Genomic DNA, 16044 nt, shown 5'->3' with positions numbered 1-16044 from the left:
CTGCAATGAGACGGAACCTGGAAGCCCTTGCTGAGGTGTAACTTACTGAGATATGTCTGTAAAAGGTGGAGAAAATGAAAGGGTCGCTGGAGAGGTAGCAGCAGTTCCTAGGATAACGGGGACAGGATGGCAGGGGCAAGAGGGGACTCAGTTCACACACTTCCCATACTGACATGGTGTGACATCATCATGAGAAAGGGGGCACCTGCAAATGGGGGAAGGACGGACTGCTGGGCAAGGTTCTGCCGCTTTTCGAATGGTGTCAGAGAACTGGATGTCTCGAAGAAAAAGCAAGTCTGGCTCCTGATGTTGCTATTCCAATTCAGCCTAGACTAAGCCGAACAGAGCACTTTTCTCCTTTACAGTTAAGTTACTTTGATCTGTTCTGTTAATGACTTTGAATGTTACAGATCTTTCCAGACTGATAGGCACCATGCACAACCCTGTGCCTGTCCCCAGAGAGAACATAATGAATTCAAGAGTAAGATTTACATGGGAGAAAGAAGAATATTTACTTTAGTTCCACATGAAAAAACAGATTTCACTCATTTGGGTCAACTGTGCGGAAGAAGTGTTATAGCTCTTAGTTACATATTCATCACCGTAAAGTGACTACCGGGGTCTTAGCTGTCGGGTGCATTCATTTACACCTGGTCTTACCTAGGCAGCTGAGAGAGTCAGCCACGGTTCTGTGTGAAGGACTCTGGATTCGGTCAAAATTCTTGAGTTGGAGGTGTGGCTTATCGCAGCAGCCAGCCACGTACAATGTGTGCTAAATGTCCCCTGAGATGCTAGTAGCTTCTTTGGTAAACAGCTGGTAATAGCCTGAAGTTACCTGTAAGCCTTCAAGTGGCATTCTGCTGGTGTGTTTTACATGCCAGGGACTTATTCCTTTGGGAATGCCTTTGAGGCTTCATCGAAGAAATCCATAAGGTATTGTAAAAGACTCAAATGACTATGTATATAATCACTCATAGTATCGAGTCACGGGCACATATTAATGACTGTGGAAGACCCCTTAGAAAAGCTAGATATACACAAAAATAAACAAAAATGCTATCTCTGCCATACATAGAAACACAGAGGCAAAGGCCTGGGGTGGAAGATGCTGAAGTGCTTTGCCACCGTCACACACTTATGAAGCATTGAAGGTGACAGAGAGGGTCACCTGAATCAAAGCATATTCTTAAGTGTGTTCTCTTTATGCTTAAAGTAGCTCCCTTTTCCTTTCGGAGCTAAACTCCTCCCAGTTTCTCTCTGTTCAGTCAGCTCCCTGAGCTGACGCCATGATAACTTCAGCTGGAGAGGATGCTAATCAGCACATTTGGAAGCGGGGAGGGATGAGTTAATAGCGCTTGACTGTAATTCTCAAACCTCATTATGCTGGGAAGCTGAATTTGTTTATCAGACTTAGCATTCTGGGGCGTCTGCCATGCTTCCCGGCCTCTGCTGGGGCTATTCCCTAGGATGTTCAGCCCAGCTTGCCACTAGCAAGCTCTTTCTAACCCTTCCCATGAAGGGCTGTGTAAATATGACCTCCCCCGACAAGGACCAGATCCAGGAGGAAGGCAGAGCTCTGCTGTTGGCTGCACACCTCTGCGGGCATACTGATAACTTCCGTTACAGCTACCTGTTGTCCTTTCTCCCCTGTGAGATACCCAATTCCCAGGGTGGAAAAGGAGCCGTGCATCCCTCTCCATCCCCAGACTCTGTCATGTAGTAGACCCTCAGCAAAAGTGTCTTTCATAGACCTGGAATGTTCTACATCTCCAACAACACAGGGATAGGCTAATGTAAGCATTCTCTTTGAGCTAATGTACTCGGAAACTATAAGCATGGGTTTCTATGACAACCAGCCAGCCAGGAGAAGGCAAGCTCTGTGATGCTCTCCATGGCTGCAAAGCTCACTGCCTGATTTTCATTGGGCCCCCTCTGGTTTCTACATTCCCTCTTCAGGGGGACCAGGATCAGTTTCCACAGCTCATTTGCATATTGCTATTATCCCACATCTGCTGCCGGATATCTTTGTGTTTGCTGTGGCTGGATTTTCTCCAGAGATATTGGAAGCGGTACATTAACTCAGGTGCCCCAGGGCCCTGCTAGGTCAAAGCCGAAGGCAGAGTCAGGAGAGAAGGGATACAGTGATACCCTCAGTCCTATGCTAGCAGGTGCACTGGTAGAACCCAGCTATACTATGTGCAAAGTAAACACAGTCTGGGGTTTGCATTCAGCCCTGGCTTGCATTCTCCTAACTTCTTAGCAAGGGACTACAGCTCAAGTGTTTCTTAGCAATGGTAATGTAAGCTTTCTCTAAGTGCCATAATTTGGGGTAGAGTAATCAGGCGGGGAGATTATCCTTCTTAGCTTCAATTCAGAGAAACGATGAACTCAGCACAATGGCTTAGATATTCCTTTCTTCATTCCTGCTAGCCTCTATTCCTCCAGATCTTACTGTTACCTCAAAGTCCACAGGTCAGGTTTTGAAAATGCACTCAGTGCCATAGCGTGCAGCATGCTGGGAGCCAGATAACCTGGCCACCGTTTCCCATGTGCAGAAGAGCAAGCTCCTCTCAGGTGGGAGGAAACTATTCTATGGCATGTGTCTCCTTCTATAAACACTGTGCCCAACATCTGTATGTGATGGATATAGGGACCTATTGCAAATTATAAAATCATAAATGGCATTAATGGTTGAAGGCTCGTGACTGAGGTTATGAATGAAATAGGCTCACTTGGTGTGGCTTCACAAGGCGTTTGACGAGTTAGGTCGGTTAAGTTTTGTAAAGGAATACCAGCTGCTAAGAAGATTAGTGTTTGCCTTCTAATTCCTATTCTTCTGAAACCCTTTGTCGCGCAGCCATTAAAACTCATGTTCCCATGTGGTTCACTGTGTTAGGGCAGAGTAAATTAGGGATTCTGTTAAGAAGACATGAATTTTCATTTTTAATTTTTTTAGATTTATTTAATTTTTATGTGTATAGCTTTTCTCACGTGTGTGTATGTGTGTGTGTGTGTGTGTGTGTGTGTGTGTGTGTGTGCACCACTTGTGACCTCGTGCTCCTGGGGGCCAAAAGAGGGCATCAGATTCCCTGAACTGGAGTGACAGATGGTTGTTAACCACCAGTGGTTGCTGGGTCCACTGCCAGAGTAGTAAACACTCTTAGTCACTAAAGCATCTGTCCAGCACCAAATGTTTAATTTCGATACATGGTTTAAAATACGGGAAAAAAAATAAAAATACCTAACTTTGGACAATGTTCTGCAACAGTTCCATCTAAGATTAAAACTTTCCATCTTCCAGGGAAGTTCCTTAAGCAGGAAAGCAAACAAAAATAACTACAGGAAGTCCCTGAAACTGACCAGATTCACTAGGTGCCTCTCTGTCACAGTTAAGTCACAGTAGCTGAGATGCCCCCTCAGACAGAGGGAAGCTGAGCTACAAAAGACCCTGAGATCAAACCAGTTGCTTGGAAGAAGCAGAAACCAGCAGAGCTGCCTGGAAGAGGTTTAGACCCAGTCACTGGCAAAGGGCAGTGCCCAGCCTGTTGAGCCGCCTGCAGGCTGTGCAGTGCTCCACGTTCACAGCCTTGGGAGCTGTCACCCATGCTAGGGTGGACCTTGACGATGCAGCTGCTTTTGAGTAATTGCTCATTCTGTAAGTAACTTCTCACCCATAATCCTGTAAGAAACCCCAACACAAGTTGGACTTCAGTGGTAGCCATACTTTGGTCTCTTGTGGGATCCCTGTCTGGGGTGAGTAGATGTGGGTGTTGTATCTCCCTAGGAAATGTTTTGTGACACAGCAGATATGTGGAACAGGAAACCAGAAACCAAGACGGAAAAGAGAAGTACGTTTGCCTCTGTATAATCTTTAGTGTGTGTAAAAGGCAAAATCAAGTAGGAAAGATCAGCTAAAAGTGAAAGTTTTCCATATGTGTGGTGGGTATGAGGGGCCCTTGAATGTAAAAGAAAACTGGAATGCTCAGTTAAATAAAATACGTCTCCTTTCACTAGCAATCAGTGAGTGTCCTTTAAAACACCAAACACTTAGTTCATGAAGACTTCTGCATGCCAGTATCTATCACACAGTGCAGGTGAGGATCTGGAAAAATCAATGATCTTGCGTGTTGCTGATAGGAAGAATTATTTCATTTTGACAAAATTACACTGCAACATCTATTTCAATTCCAAGTATCCTCATCCTCACAGCTAGCAGCCTGACTTTTGGTGGTCATACTAAAAAGAAATACGAAGTAGTATCTTGTGTCTTGGTTAAGGTGAGCTTTGAGTCACTGCCCCTCTCCAGCCTTGGCAGTAAGACTGTTATCAGTCCATGCAGCATTCTTCACACCTCCTCACACACAACCTCAGAGTCCTAAATACAGGCCGTCCAGTTAAGCCTCCAACTGATGATCAAAGTTTGCAAAGATTTTTGAATCTTCTTGATACTCCCAATGCCCTGTCCCCAAAGTGTCCCCTTGCTAATGTTACCTTATGACTTGTGTTTGACAGAGCTGCACCATGCTCCAGGGGCAAATTCTATAGGCTTTTTGTTTGTTTGTTTAGCCAGAAGCTAAATACAAATGGAATCCAACCATAATCTCAACTCTTACCTGTCTCAAGTCGTACACACTTAAGACAATAGAGATAACGGTCAAAATGATGATGGCCACAGAATATTCTATGTAACCCTGAGATAGCCACAGAGTTAGGGTGAAGGCTTGGAGCACATAGAACGGATTTAAAACCTGCAGGTATAAAAACAGCACAGGAGTCATTTATGTGGTAGCGATCAGAAGTATATCATTACTTTATAGAATGTCCTTTCATTTTAACAGCATATGATGACCTCCTCTATCTAAGAATTCACTTAGAACTTAATTAGTCCAAGCAAGTGCAATGGCAAGCGCATAGAAAGTGATATGGTAGAAGTTGCTCTAAGTACTCACAGTCATGCTAAAACATTCCCTTTTCTTATTTCCTAAAATACACTTTACCAGTAACAAAATCTAGCAATTTGCCATTCATCCATATGTCGTGCAGAAGTCTCCAGGTTAAAACCCTCCATTTGGGAGGGAGTCACAGAATGTAAATGAAAAAGTGAAACAACAGGATGTTTTAGGAGGGGATCTTTCCAAGGAAGTGAACCAACAGGATGTTCTTGGGTGGATAGGAGTTGGAAGCACTCCATTTGACAGGAACGTGTCATTAAGACCGGAGGTAAGCAATTAGGATAGCTTCAGGAAGTTCCCGAAACTGGCTGGATTCACCAGACTCCTCCTTCCCCAAGGATTTCTAAGCACTGAAGACTGATGGGAGTAAACTGAGCTGCTTAGCAATCACTCTGACCGAACAGCCTAGAAGAAGAGGGATGAACCAAACTGCTTGGAAGAAACCCAGAACAGCCACAGTACCTGGAAAAGGTCCAAGTCCCCTGAGACACTAGGACAAGACAGTTCTAACCCATTGAGTGGCCTACCCGTTCTGCGGTCCACTTCAGCTTTCTAGATTTTGTGAGCTGTCATCCATGCTGAGGTGAACTTTTCTGGTGCATCTCCCTTTGAAGTTTCAATGCACTCATAAGTAATCCCTCACCCATGTTCCTGGAAGTAATCCTACCCAAACTAATTGGTTCACCAAGTTGGACTTCAGTGTTGTGAGTAGTTTGATCTGTTGTTCAGTTCGCTGTCTGAGCTGAGTAGGTTTTGCTCATGTCTGCCCAGGAATAGAGTCACACAGCACCATGATGGAGGAAAAAAAATAATTCAGTCTTATTGTAAAATCATAGGTTTATCTTTTATGTTCTCCCATGCTGCGGACTTAGATTAATTGTGTTATGAAAATGGAAGATTCTTCTTTTATCCAGGCTATTTTAAGATAGCATATTATTTCTGTTGCAGGCCATAGTAAGATCCTTTTAGAGGCAGTAGAATCAGCATGTTCCTCCCCTTGAGCTCAGAAGGACCCTGAGCAGCAGTGGCTAAAGGGACTCTGATCAGCTCAGGCGTGGAAAGCATGGCTCTCTCAGGCCTTGCCCTTCTCCCCATTCCCTCTGCCTTCCAGAAAACCATTAGATTATATTCTTAAAGATAGCCACTGAGGTCTATTTCCTTATTTGGCCATTTCCTCCTTCTGAGAGTGCCTAGCAATGTCTAACTATCAAATTATTTAAATCCAGTAATCAAAATCCCTCTTTGGCTCACCTAATTAATATGCCCAATTAAAATTAAACACTTCATTCTAACAAAGGGTTTCTCCTTTACCTTTATAAACAGCCATTTGCCTGTGGACCCGTCTTTCTCCTCTCTATGCAGAGGCAGTCCTTTGTCCCTCCAGGACAAACTTCCCTTTCCCTTCTTCCTTGTCCGTTTTTCTTCTCCCTTGTCCTCTATCTCTGTCTTTGTCTCTTAACTCTGATCTTTGTCCCTCTGGGGCAAATAAATCTCTTTTGTGCTGAGAACTTGGCCTTGGAGGTCCTGAATCTTTACTTTCCCTTTCAGTGGGTTTCCGAGGATTTAGCAAACAGCACCTGGGATGGTGTCACCAACTCCAAAGCTGATCAGCAGGCATGGGTGTCTCCATAACACCTTTCGCTCTTTTATCCCCCATATTTCCCACTTTGGCCTTATGGTTTCCTATGATGATCCCAGCAGAGCGTTGGGGTGAAGCTCAGCTGTAGATTGCCTGTTTAGCACACCCAAGGCCCTGGATCAGCCTCAGTACCCCTAAATAGATAAATATAACAATCCCATCAGGAAGAACAGCTTTTAGGAAGGAATTGGAGGATGTTTCAACAACACACAGAGACAGCAAACATGAGAGCACCCACTAGGATGAAGTGGATTCCCTTCCCCGGGAAGGGCTCTTTATCTTCCTTGCAAATTAGATGAAATACTGGCTAACATCAGGGGTACTCTTTCCAAATACTGCTTTCTGTAATTATCTCACACACTGAATAAAATTCCACTTTGCTCCTAACAATGAACTGATAGCTACTTAATAAGTTAATAAAGCTACACATTAAGGGTTTCTCAAGCCTTTTGGATATTATTTATAAATTTAAAAAGCTTTTGTTTCTTGGTGTTCCTTATTATCCCCTTCTCAGTTGCTTTACTTACAAATTATAGCTCTTGAGTTCACTTGGCATAAAATGCTCTAATTATAGATTATGTACTAATGATAACATGATTCTGGATTTATAGAAATACAGTGGAAAGTTGTTTAAATATTTCTTCGGAAGAAACAGCAGCAGCATAATTAATTTAACCTCCTTATTCAATACCCTTGCAAACTAAATGTGAAATAATTTACACCCCGCCCCCACAGACACACCTTTAATTTTGCAAAGGTTCTGGCTGATGTGTGCAAAGAAATACAAGAGTCCTTTTGAAAAGGATCAAATTTTGATCCTTTGAAAAACACTTCACAGTTTTCCAATGTATTTGGCGAGCAGCTCAGAAGGTGGTCTGCCTTTCCACAGCTGGGGAGGCTGTGCACTTGTGGGGTGGAAATGCGCACATGAGAAAGCTGTGCCCCCCCCCACTCCCTTTGGCTGGAAATAAAGCACGACTCTAGGATCTAATGCTGGAATAATAACAGCCTGGTGCTTGCTCCAGAAATAGAAAAATGGAGGATGATATTTTATACTAGACAGATATGGCCATTCTCAAAAAAACATTGACCATTTTCAAGGGTTAGAAAAAGACTCAAAATATGCTTGCTAGCAAGATGGCTCAGTGGGTGAAGACATTTGACAGTGCAAGCCCGTGGACGTGAATTCCATCCCTGAAATTCACGTAGAGGTGAAAGGAAAGAGTGAACTAAAAGCTGTCCTCTAACCGCCACACATGCAAGCCTCGGTACATGGACCTATGTTTCCCATATGCTCATTTCCACTTCACACATCGTGCATAGTCACAGATACATATAATCATCTTTTTAAATGGGTTGAAATTGCAGGGTATTGTGTGAAACCAAAGAGCGGCAGCCTGGATCAAAAATACATAGCACAAGGTAGGAGCACATTGCGAGAGGAAATAGGGACAGAAAATCTCCCATAAGAGGCAAGGAACTGAAACCAGGGCTGTGGAGAGAAGAGGTACCAGTGTGCTTCCTGCCCCAGTGTGGAGGCTGAAAACACAGCCAGCGGAGGTGGAATGGGATAGAACAGGGTCCATGGCACAGCCATGACTTGCACCAAGCCCCTTACAGACCAAAGGGCCCATGGGTAAAACAATGTTCTCTCTAATATGGGCCCGGCTCTGACTCAATAAAACACTGGGAACCAGATGGAGGTAGGTACAAAGTCATCAGAGAGGGACAGCAAGCTCAGAGAGGGGAAGGGGAAATTGTCCCACTGAAGGTTGGCTTACACAAAAGTACTAAGAAAAGTGTCAAAACACACCATACTATTTAAAAAATAATAAAAAGTCACACTCAAGGAGAGAGAAAATAGTAAAAGAAAGTGTAAGGACTGAATTTCAAAGTCTTTGGAATCATAGCTGTAATAACGTGACTCTATGTTTAGACTGCATGCTTATGGCCTCTCCAAAAGTCTTTCCTTGTTGAAGCACTGACCACCAGTGTGGTGGTACTGGAATGTGGGGCTTTGAGGGATAATTTCGGTTACATAGGTCCTGAGAGGCAGAGATCAGGCCTCCTTCATGAGAAGACACAAGGAGAGGCTGCTGGTCCACAGGTCAGCAAGTGTCTCTTGAACTTGGATTTCTACCCAGTCTATGTGATTACGTTGTCGTACCCTGAGCAGATTAAGATGCCACAATACTGCCACAACAGAAACTAAAGGCAACAAAAGGAACAAGGTATTACAAAACAGAAATCTGACTCCCACTGAGAAGTGTATTTCAACCTAAATAAGTGTTGTTGGGCTGATGAAATGGTTTAGCAGGTGAAGGCACTTGCTACCAAACCTGACTACCTGGGTTTGATCCCTGAGACCAACTTGGTGGAAAGGGAGAACAGAGTCCTGTGAGTTGTTCTCTGACCTCCACACACATATGCATGCGCGCGCACACACACACACACACACACACACACACACACACACACACACGACTATGTCCCCAAATACTAGATAGATAGAAAGAAAGATAGATAGATAGATATAGATAGATAGATAGACAGACAGATGATAGACAGATAGATAGATAGATAGATAGATAGATAGATAGATAGACAGACAGACAGACAGATAGATAGATAGATGATAGAGCAATAAATAAAAGGCAATTGTAAAGGATCAGTCAGAAATCCTGATGTGTATGTGCGTGTGATTGTATGTTTGCTGAGTTTAAATAAAACTGAAAGGAAGCCTTAATAAACAGAAAAAAATATAGGTTAGTGCCAAGAAGCAGCATCACGAAACTCAGATAGCATTCCCACTAAGGAATGGAAGTGTTATTTACAATCCCACCGAGGCCAAGAAATTAAGAAGCATATTCTGTTTTTCAAAAAGAAAAAAAAAAGTGTCTAGTTACCTGTTTAACCAGCAGCTTCCATATAGGCTGGATCTCCACCTCGATAGCGTTGGGCCCACACACTAACCTTCTGTGGAAGATTGGCATCTGTTAGTGTCAGCCTAGAAGGCCGTGACAGTGAGCACAGGCAAGCTGACCAAAAATCAGCCACCTCTGTTTTTCAGGCGTCTTGTACCTTGATAACTATAGTCTTATTCTAAGCCATGAGTATATCTTTAAAATGAAAGTTGACCCATGATGGTTTTTTCCTGCTTTAAACTGTCTTTACTACAACTCAGTCAAAATGAAATTAGAAAGACATTTTAAAAAAATAATCGGATTGTATCCTAGGAGCAGCTAAAAAGACACAGGTCTGAAGACATTCCTAGACTCATCAGTCATTCAATTTACCCCAGACTTCAGTGATGGTGTCTGTCTTATCCTGGAATCTCCCAGAGCAGGTTCCTCACATGTGAACCCATCAATGCACCAGAAAAAAAAGAACACGTTCCCAGGAAGATGCTCTAAGATTGTCAATTGCAAGTGTCTGCTTCCCACACGAGGTGCATGACACATATCCACTGCAAAGAGAAGCTCTCATGTTTGGGTTATGCTTTATGATTTTTCAAGTTTTTGCAAAAGATTCATTTGATCCTTACAGTGTTCTATAGAGTTCTAAAGGGTCAATCTTGCCAATAAGAAAAGTTGTTCACTGTGAGTCTTCAGTCAAAGGCTCATCCCGCTAATAATTATGATCAGGAACTTTTAAGTTTCATATGATCACTGTTTATAAAGAAAACTGAAGTTGGAGCAAATTAAGTAGCTGTCCCAAGTTCTGAGGACCAGAAAAGAAAGCTCCACCTAACCATGCCCTCCATGGGCATCAAGTTCACAACTCCACCTCTGCAGGGACCAGCAGGAAGAGCCTATGTGAGGTGCCTTTGGTCTTGCTATCGGATAACAGAATGGACTAAGTTCAAGTTCACTTGACTTTTAAGGTATGTTACACCAACTTTAATTATTGCTTGCCACAGGCAGAGATGACTTACTCTAAAGTCCGCTAACTCCATTATGGGGGGGGTTATGGGGGCGGGGTGCTGAGGCTCAGGGGATGGAGAATCAGAGCAGAAGAGGAACCACATTGTTGTCTGAATATGAGCCCTAAATCTCATTCTGGAACCTCAAAAGACTTGAACTCAAGCCACATTGAGTCTGTGACAATAATCAGTTACCAGCCAACTGTCAGAATCTTTCAGGCCCAAGGCAAGATCCATCCACCTTCCTCCACCCCACCCTCACCCCACATTTATGGTGTGCTCGCCCACAGTCTTCTCTTTGTAAATGCTACTCAACCTTTAAAAGCCAAACCTGACAACCAAGCCAAGTAGCTCAGAACGGTGAAAGTGACCACACCTCCCTTCACACCCAGCAAGCCTCTGCCCTTGCCCTTCCTTCTACCCAGACCTTACATCTTTTGGGTGACTTGCTTCATTCAGGGCTCTAAAAGGTATTTCTCCCTCTTGAGGCCTTCCATAACAATCCTATGGAAAACAGCCCCCCACACACCCCCAGGCCTGGGGATATGGCATCATGGTAGAGCATTTGCCTAGTACATGTAAGACCCTGGGTTTGCTCCCTAGCACTAGGTGTAGGTAGAGAGGTAGAACCTACTTAACTTTCCTTAATTTCTTTAACCCACCTTACTTTTCCTTGCAGCACATATGATTACCTGCACATAGGTCTTATTTGAGCATATGTGTGTTCATGTGTACATGTGTGGGCAGGTGCATGTGCATATTCACGTGTGTATGTGTAAGCCATATGGGAAAGCCTTTACTATCCTTCCACAGAGGCTGTTCACCTGTTTCATTAGACAAGGTCTCTCATGGAACACACCATGCAGGCTAAGCTGGTTGGTAAGAAAACCCCAGTTCATGTCTGTAGCCCTTCCTAGCAGTGGGATTAACAATAAGCACCAACATTGTTTAGCTCTTTTCACTTGGGTTCTAGAGATCACACCCAAGTCCTCGTTCCTCCAGGGCAAGCGCTTTCCCAACTGAGATATCTGTCTCCACAGACCATGCCTTCTTCTTCCAATGTGTTAATTGGCGGTTTCTGACATTATAAAAACGTAACTTTTGAAGGGACGCTTAATACATCCTGCAGGACTAACGGAGAGCCTAACACATACAACTCAGTCACGAATTATCTGCTTAAACTGACGGATAGCCAAATTGGAGGTGGGGGACAACCTTAGTTCCCTCATCTGAGAATGAATCTGAAAAATATGACGAATAAAATTGTGATCAATCTCTTAGTAAGATAAATACGCAAAGCAGTTGTCGGAAGTGTACCGAGGACATGGCCAATCCCAGATAAGCGGCAGCTGTCTTTGAAATACGATTCTGTCTGACGTAATCAATTTTTTTTCTCTCCTTCAACAACACTTTCCTTTGCAGTAGCATCACTGACTTCATTGAATTAAAGCATATATTTACATGTTTCCTCCTCAGATTGCTTCAGCTGTTTTTAAAGGCAGAAAGAGAGCTTTTGAGGATCTGTTTTTCTAGGATCTGGGGCTAGACAGACAGTATGTTTGCAAAAAGGTTGGAGTTAATGAAAATTATGGGGTCCCATGTCTGGAGTACTCTCTCCCCTGACAAGATTCAAAATTCAACCCTGATGGACAACTAAGGACATATTGATACTACAGAAATCCAACTGAGAATCCAACACCCCTGGTCTCTTCTTGCCTGGTGATATAGTTCCTGATATTGCCATTGAAGGCAGAGCTTAGGTCATGGAAACACGAAGGATGGGATAGTGTGGATCAAGCCTTGCCTGTGATTGATGCTTTGGGGCTCATCTGAAACTATGATGGAATCACAACCAGCCTGCTCTTTGCTCTTTCGCCATGTCTACTACCCTTTGCCAAAGGAAATTCTCGTATGTTTAGAGATTGTGTACCCATATCAATCTCAGCCAGCCACAGAGAACTCTCAGGGATGTTGACCAGCGGTGGATTAGGCTTGATGCCAACTCACACAGGGAAAGGTCAAAGCTATACGCCACCACTGAAGATCTGATGAGGTGGCAGAGGAAAGAGACTGAGCTCATTCTGTGTGGCCTTTCCAAACAGTGGAGGTCAAACACAGCTAGGTAGGTTTCCCTAACATGTGCCACTATCCATTATGGGGGAAACTGCCGTGATGGCAGACGACTCCTTCTCAGAGACAGGACATGACCAGGTCTGCAGCTGAGAATCCTGGAAGGGGATGTCATTCTCCCTGCGAATTTGGGTTTGTGAGTCTGGGTTCATAAGGGATTTCCTCTGGTTCTGAGATATTCAAATCTTGTAGAATGTATGGTTCTGAAATACCAAGTGTGAATGGTTAGGAGTATTTTCCTTTGAGGAATAAATCAAATGAATACATCCATCTCTCTCTCAAAGAATTGCTAGAGATTTGTGTGAGGCCCTGGAGCCCAGACAGCTAGAGTCAGGGTCCTTACTGACGAAGTAGAAGTGTGCTCCAATCCCTGGGGCCCATCTCAACCTTCACAGAAGCCCTCAACTTTTGCCCACTCTTTCCATTCGGGTAGCCTGCTGGCCTGTGAGGGCATCTCTGGCAGGAGAGATTCCTGCAGTTTCCCAAGTAGTCAAGACCAAGCAGAAGAGTCCAGCATGACTCAATTCTGTAGGAAAGCGATTGGGAAAGCTCCTGAGGGTGTCTGCTGGCCCGTCACTCCCTCCCTCCCTCGAAATTCCTGCTTTCCAAAGAAACAGAGGTCTAAGATACCCAGGCCAGGACATTCGGTGCCTGGGATTTGGACATAACTGCATAGTACAAGTGGGTTGGTCCTAGAAATCCCCCATCATAAAACACTTTGGGTATGCCATGGGAGATTGTTCACTAGAAGAAATCTCCAAGTTCGTTACTGAAACAGCGATATAAAGAAACTCCACGCCTCTAAATGACGTGCACTAACAGTTGCTTAGCGTTTCGTTCTGATCCTCCTCTGCTGCCTATCGATTTCGTTCAATTCCTAAATTCCAAGCTTCCGTAAAATCGGGGGAAAACAGCTCAGAAAGGAATTTGGCTCTCCGTACACGCTAGTGAGGTGCTCCCAAGAGTCTCTGCTGATGGAGAATGCTCGAGCATTTCATATATAAAGGCCCAGAAGGAAAAGAACCAGAAAGGGCCGGAAAGCTGTGGTTAAGGTACAGCGAAATCTAGGCAGCATCTCCATCATTTCGCCTAGAAGGCTCATCAGAACTTACACACACTGCTGGCTCCACAAGGTTCTACACTGGAGTTAGATGACTTTATACTTCCAACAGACCCAGATCCACAAAACTGTGGGCCTGAAAATTCCAACTTATTGAAAAGAGACCATTGATCTCAATTTGCTTGATTTTATCAAATTATGTTCTAAATAAAGTATAGATAGTGTTTTAAGATAACTTCCTAGCTCCTAGTTGAATGTTAGGGGTTGGGATCATGTTTTTAGCTCTAGAGGATGAGTAAGACTTCTCTACCATTCTCCGACCCCTTTCTAGAAAGATGATGTGGCGGCTGAGTGTGTGTGACTGGACCATTCTCTCAGAGTGCAACTTTCAAAGGCAAAAGCGTAACCGTTGTTTCTCTTTCAAGTTTTGGGCCCACCCACACCTGAGGCGTACCTCAGCAAAATCCCATGGTGGTTCGAATTTCTCTTTCCTTCCCTCCTCCATCTTCCAGCTGGTTGTTTTTCTGCTTTCAGGAGCCTAAGCAACAGGCCAGGAGTAGGATGGGCTGAATGGCAATGAAGGTGAAAAGACACCCTAACCCTGTCCTAGTAAGAAAGCCTAGCGAAGATCAGCTAGATGCGGTGTTTTCATACTTAGCTGTCAGTGAGCCTGTCCAGGATGGCTATAGTGATGCAAAGCTGAGTTCAGCTCATGAGAGAGTGAGGATTGAATCAAGCCAGTTCCTGAGACCATTTACTTACACACATTTGATGCCTTTTGTAATTTTTTTCTGCTGGGTGAAATCCACTCTCCTGGTGACCTGATAAGCTTTTTGTTGCCGAAAAGTGAGAATAATGAACATCCTACACCCCGTCTCCTTGCCAGGCTGCTAGGATCCCACAGAGAAGTGTGTGCATTCAGATGCCGTAGCATGTCATTTTGTCAGAGTTTTGCTCTCCTTCCTTCGTCTCGTGCAGTGAGCTGTTGGTTTTTAACTCAAGCAAGCTCAGACTCAGTTATTGAATTCTCATGCCGTCCAATCAATCAGTCCCTTTTAATTTCTCTGGAAAGGCCCCCAGCTTACTCTAAGGAATGAGGGGGAAGTGTGCCACATCCACCGACCCCTTTTGTCCTTCAGTCTGGCATGCCTACAAGATGAAATACGCCTCTGCTTATGAGATTATTTCTCGATTCTTCATATTTGGGATACTGTACTCTGTCTTGCTTATTAGATTGTCAAGTTCTTTATGTGTGGACCAGATTTAAATTTAATTATGTATGATATTTATTAAAGCCTGGCACTTGATAAATAAGAACAAATGTGAGCTAGCTATACCGATGGGGAATCTTTCTTGTGGAAATGGTTTCTTGTGCGGAATATGCTGACATCTATCATTAGGAGCTCTTAAATGTTCTAGATCAATCCTCTGAACATCTTGTACTAAGTATTATCAACTAAGTTTCATTTTAATGACTTTGAAAAGTCTCTGTATCTCAGCGTATGAAACATCCATTTCTAACACATTTTGCAATATTGCTCTGGTTATAGACACCCGCTTCCCTTCTCGTAGTATGTCTACAAAGGAAAAACTGAAACCGACACTTCATGTTTCCTAGACTTTGTAGAAGAATTATGGTAATGGGCAAACAAGCAAGCTGGCTCACTGAGCAAAGGCTCCCGCCGCCAAGCCTGTGAACCTGGGCCTGCTTCCTGAGACTCACATGGTAGGACAGAAACGCCTCCTGCTAACTTGTCTCCTGAACTGTCCACATGCTCTGTAGGCATAAGATACATGAAAATCTAAAATGTAAGGAAGAACTTGTGTGAGGAACTTGCTCAAATTCCAGCGCTCTTTGTCTCATCTGAGCTGCCTTGCTCCTACGGAACTCTCAGCGCTGTGGGAGTACAGCCCAGAAGCCCTAATTCAGCCAACATGTTTCCTCTTATTTTGACCATCGATGTTTCGGGTGGATCACAATGATGTCTGGCAAACAGTGTCCCTGGAAGTGTCTGAGGAACCACAGATCATCAGAAGGGCTCAGCTGTTGCCTTTGGAGCTCACCAGCATCGGAAATTTCAAACGAGAGCTGAGGGAAGCAGGGACTTTTCCCTTTGGTTAGTAAATTAAATGGCATCCCCTCATCTCTGGCATCCTACAAACACCGGCCCCATGATTCTACCCCCCGCCCATCAATAACTATGTCTTTTTCTTTAGATCACCCGTCCCTTGCAAAATACTTGGCATATCAGAGACACACTGATAATAACTCAAGGAATACCATCCTTTATTTGTCTTCTGCATGTGTCTGTTGAGCTCCTTGAAGGGGTTCCAGCTGACC

General features: G+C 43.9%; 1 protein-coding gene across 2 annotated transcripts in view; it reads right to left on the bottom strand.

Moving 5' to 3' along the window:
• Window positions 1–16044, bottom strand: part of Atp13a5 (ATPase 13A5) — a 129689-nt gene that overhangs the window by 89192 nt on the left and 24453 nt on the right. For both annotated transcript variants that reach the window (XM_048453938.3, XM_048453939.3), the window contains exons 6-7: window positions 9498–9567; window positions 4614–4748 (exon numbers count right to left, since the gene is read on the bottom strand). In XM_048453938.3, coding sequence (XP_048309895.3) covers window positions 4614–4748; window positions 9498–9567 — 205 coding nt within the window. The remainder of the gene's footprint in view (window positions 1–4613; window positions 4749–9497; window positions 9568–16044) is intronic.

This window comes from Myodes glareolus, chromosome 2 (assembly GCF_982192425.1).
Source record: "Myodes glareolus chromosome 2, mMyoGla1.1, whole genome shotgun sequence".
In the NCBI taxonomy this organism is placed as follows: Eukaryota; Metazoa; Chordata; class Mammalia; order Rodentia; family Cricetidae; genus Myodes; species Myodes glareolus.
This window is presented reverse-complemented; position numbering and strand designations above follow the sequence as displayed.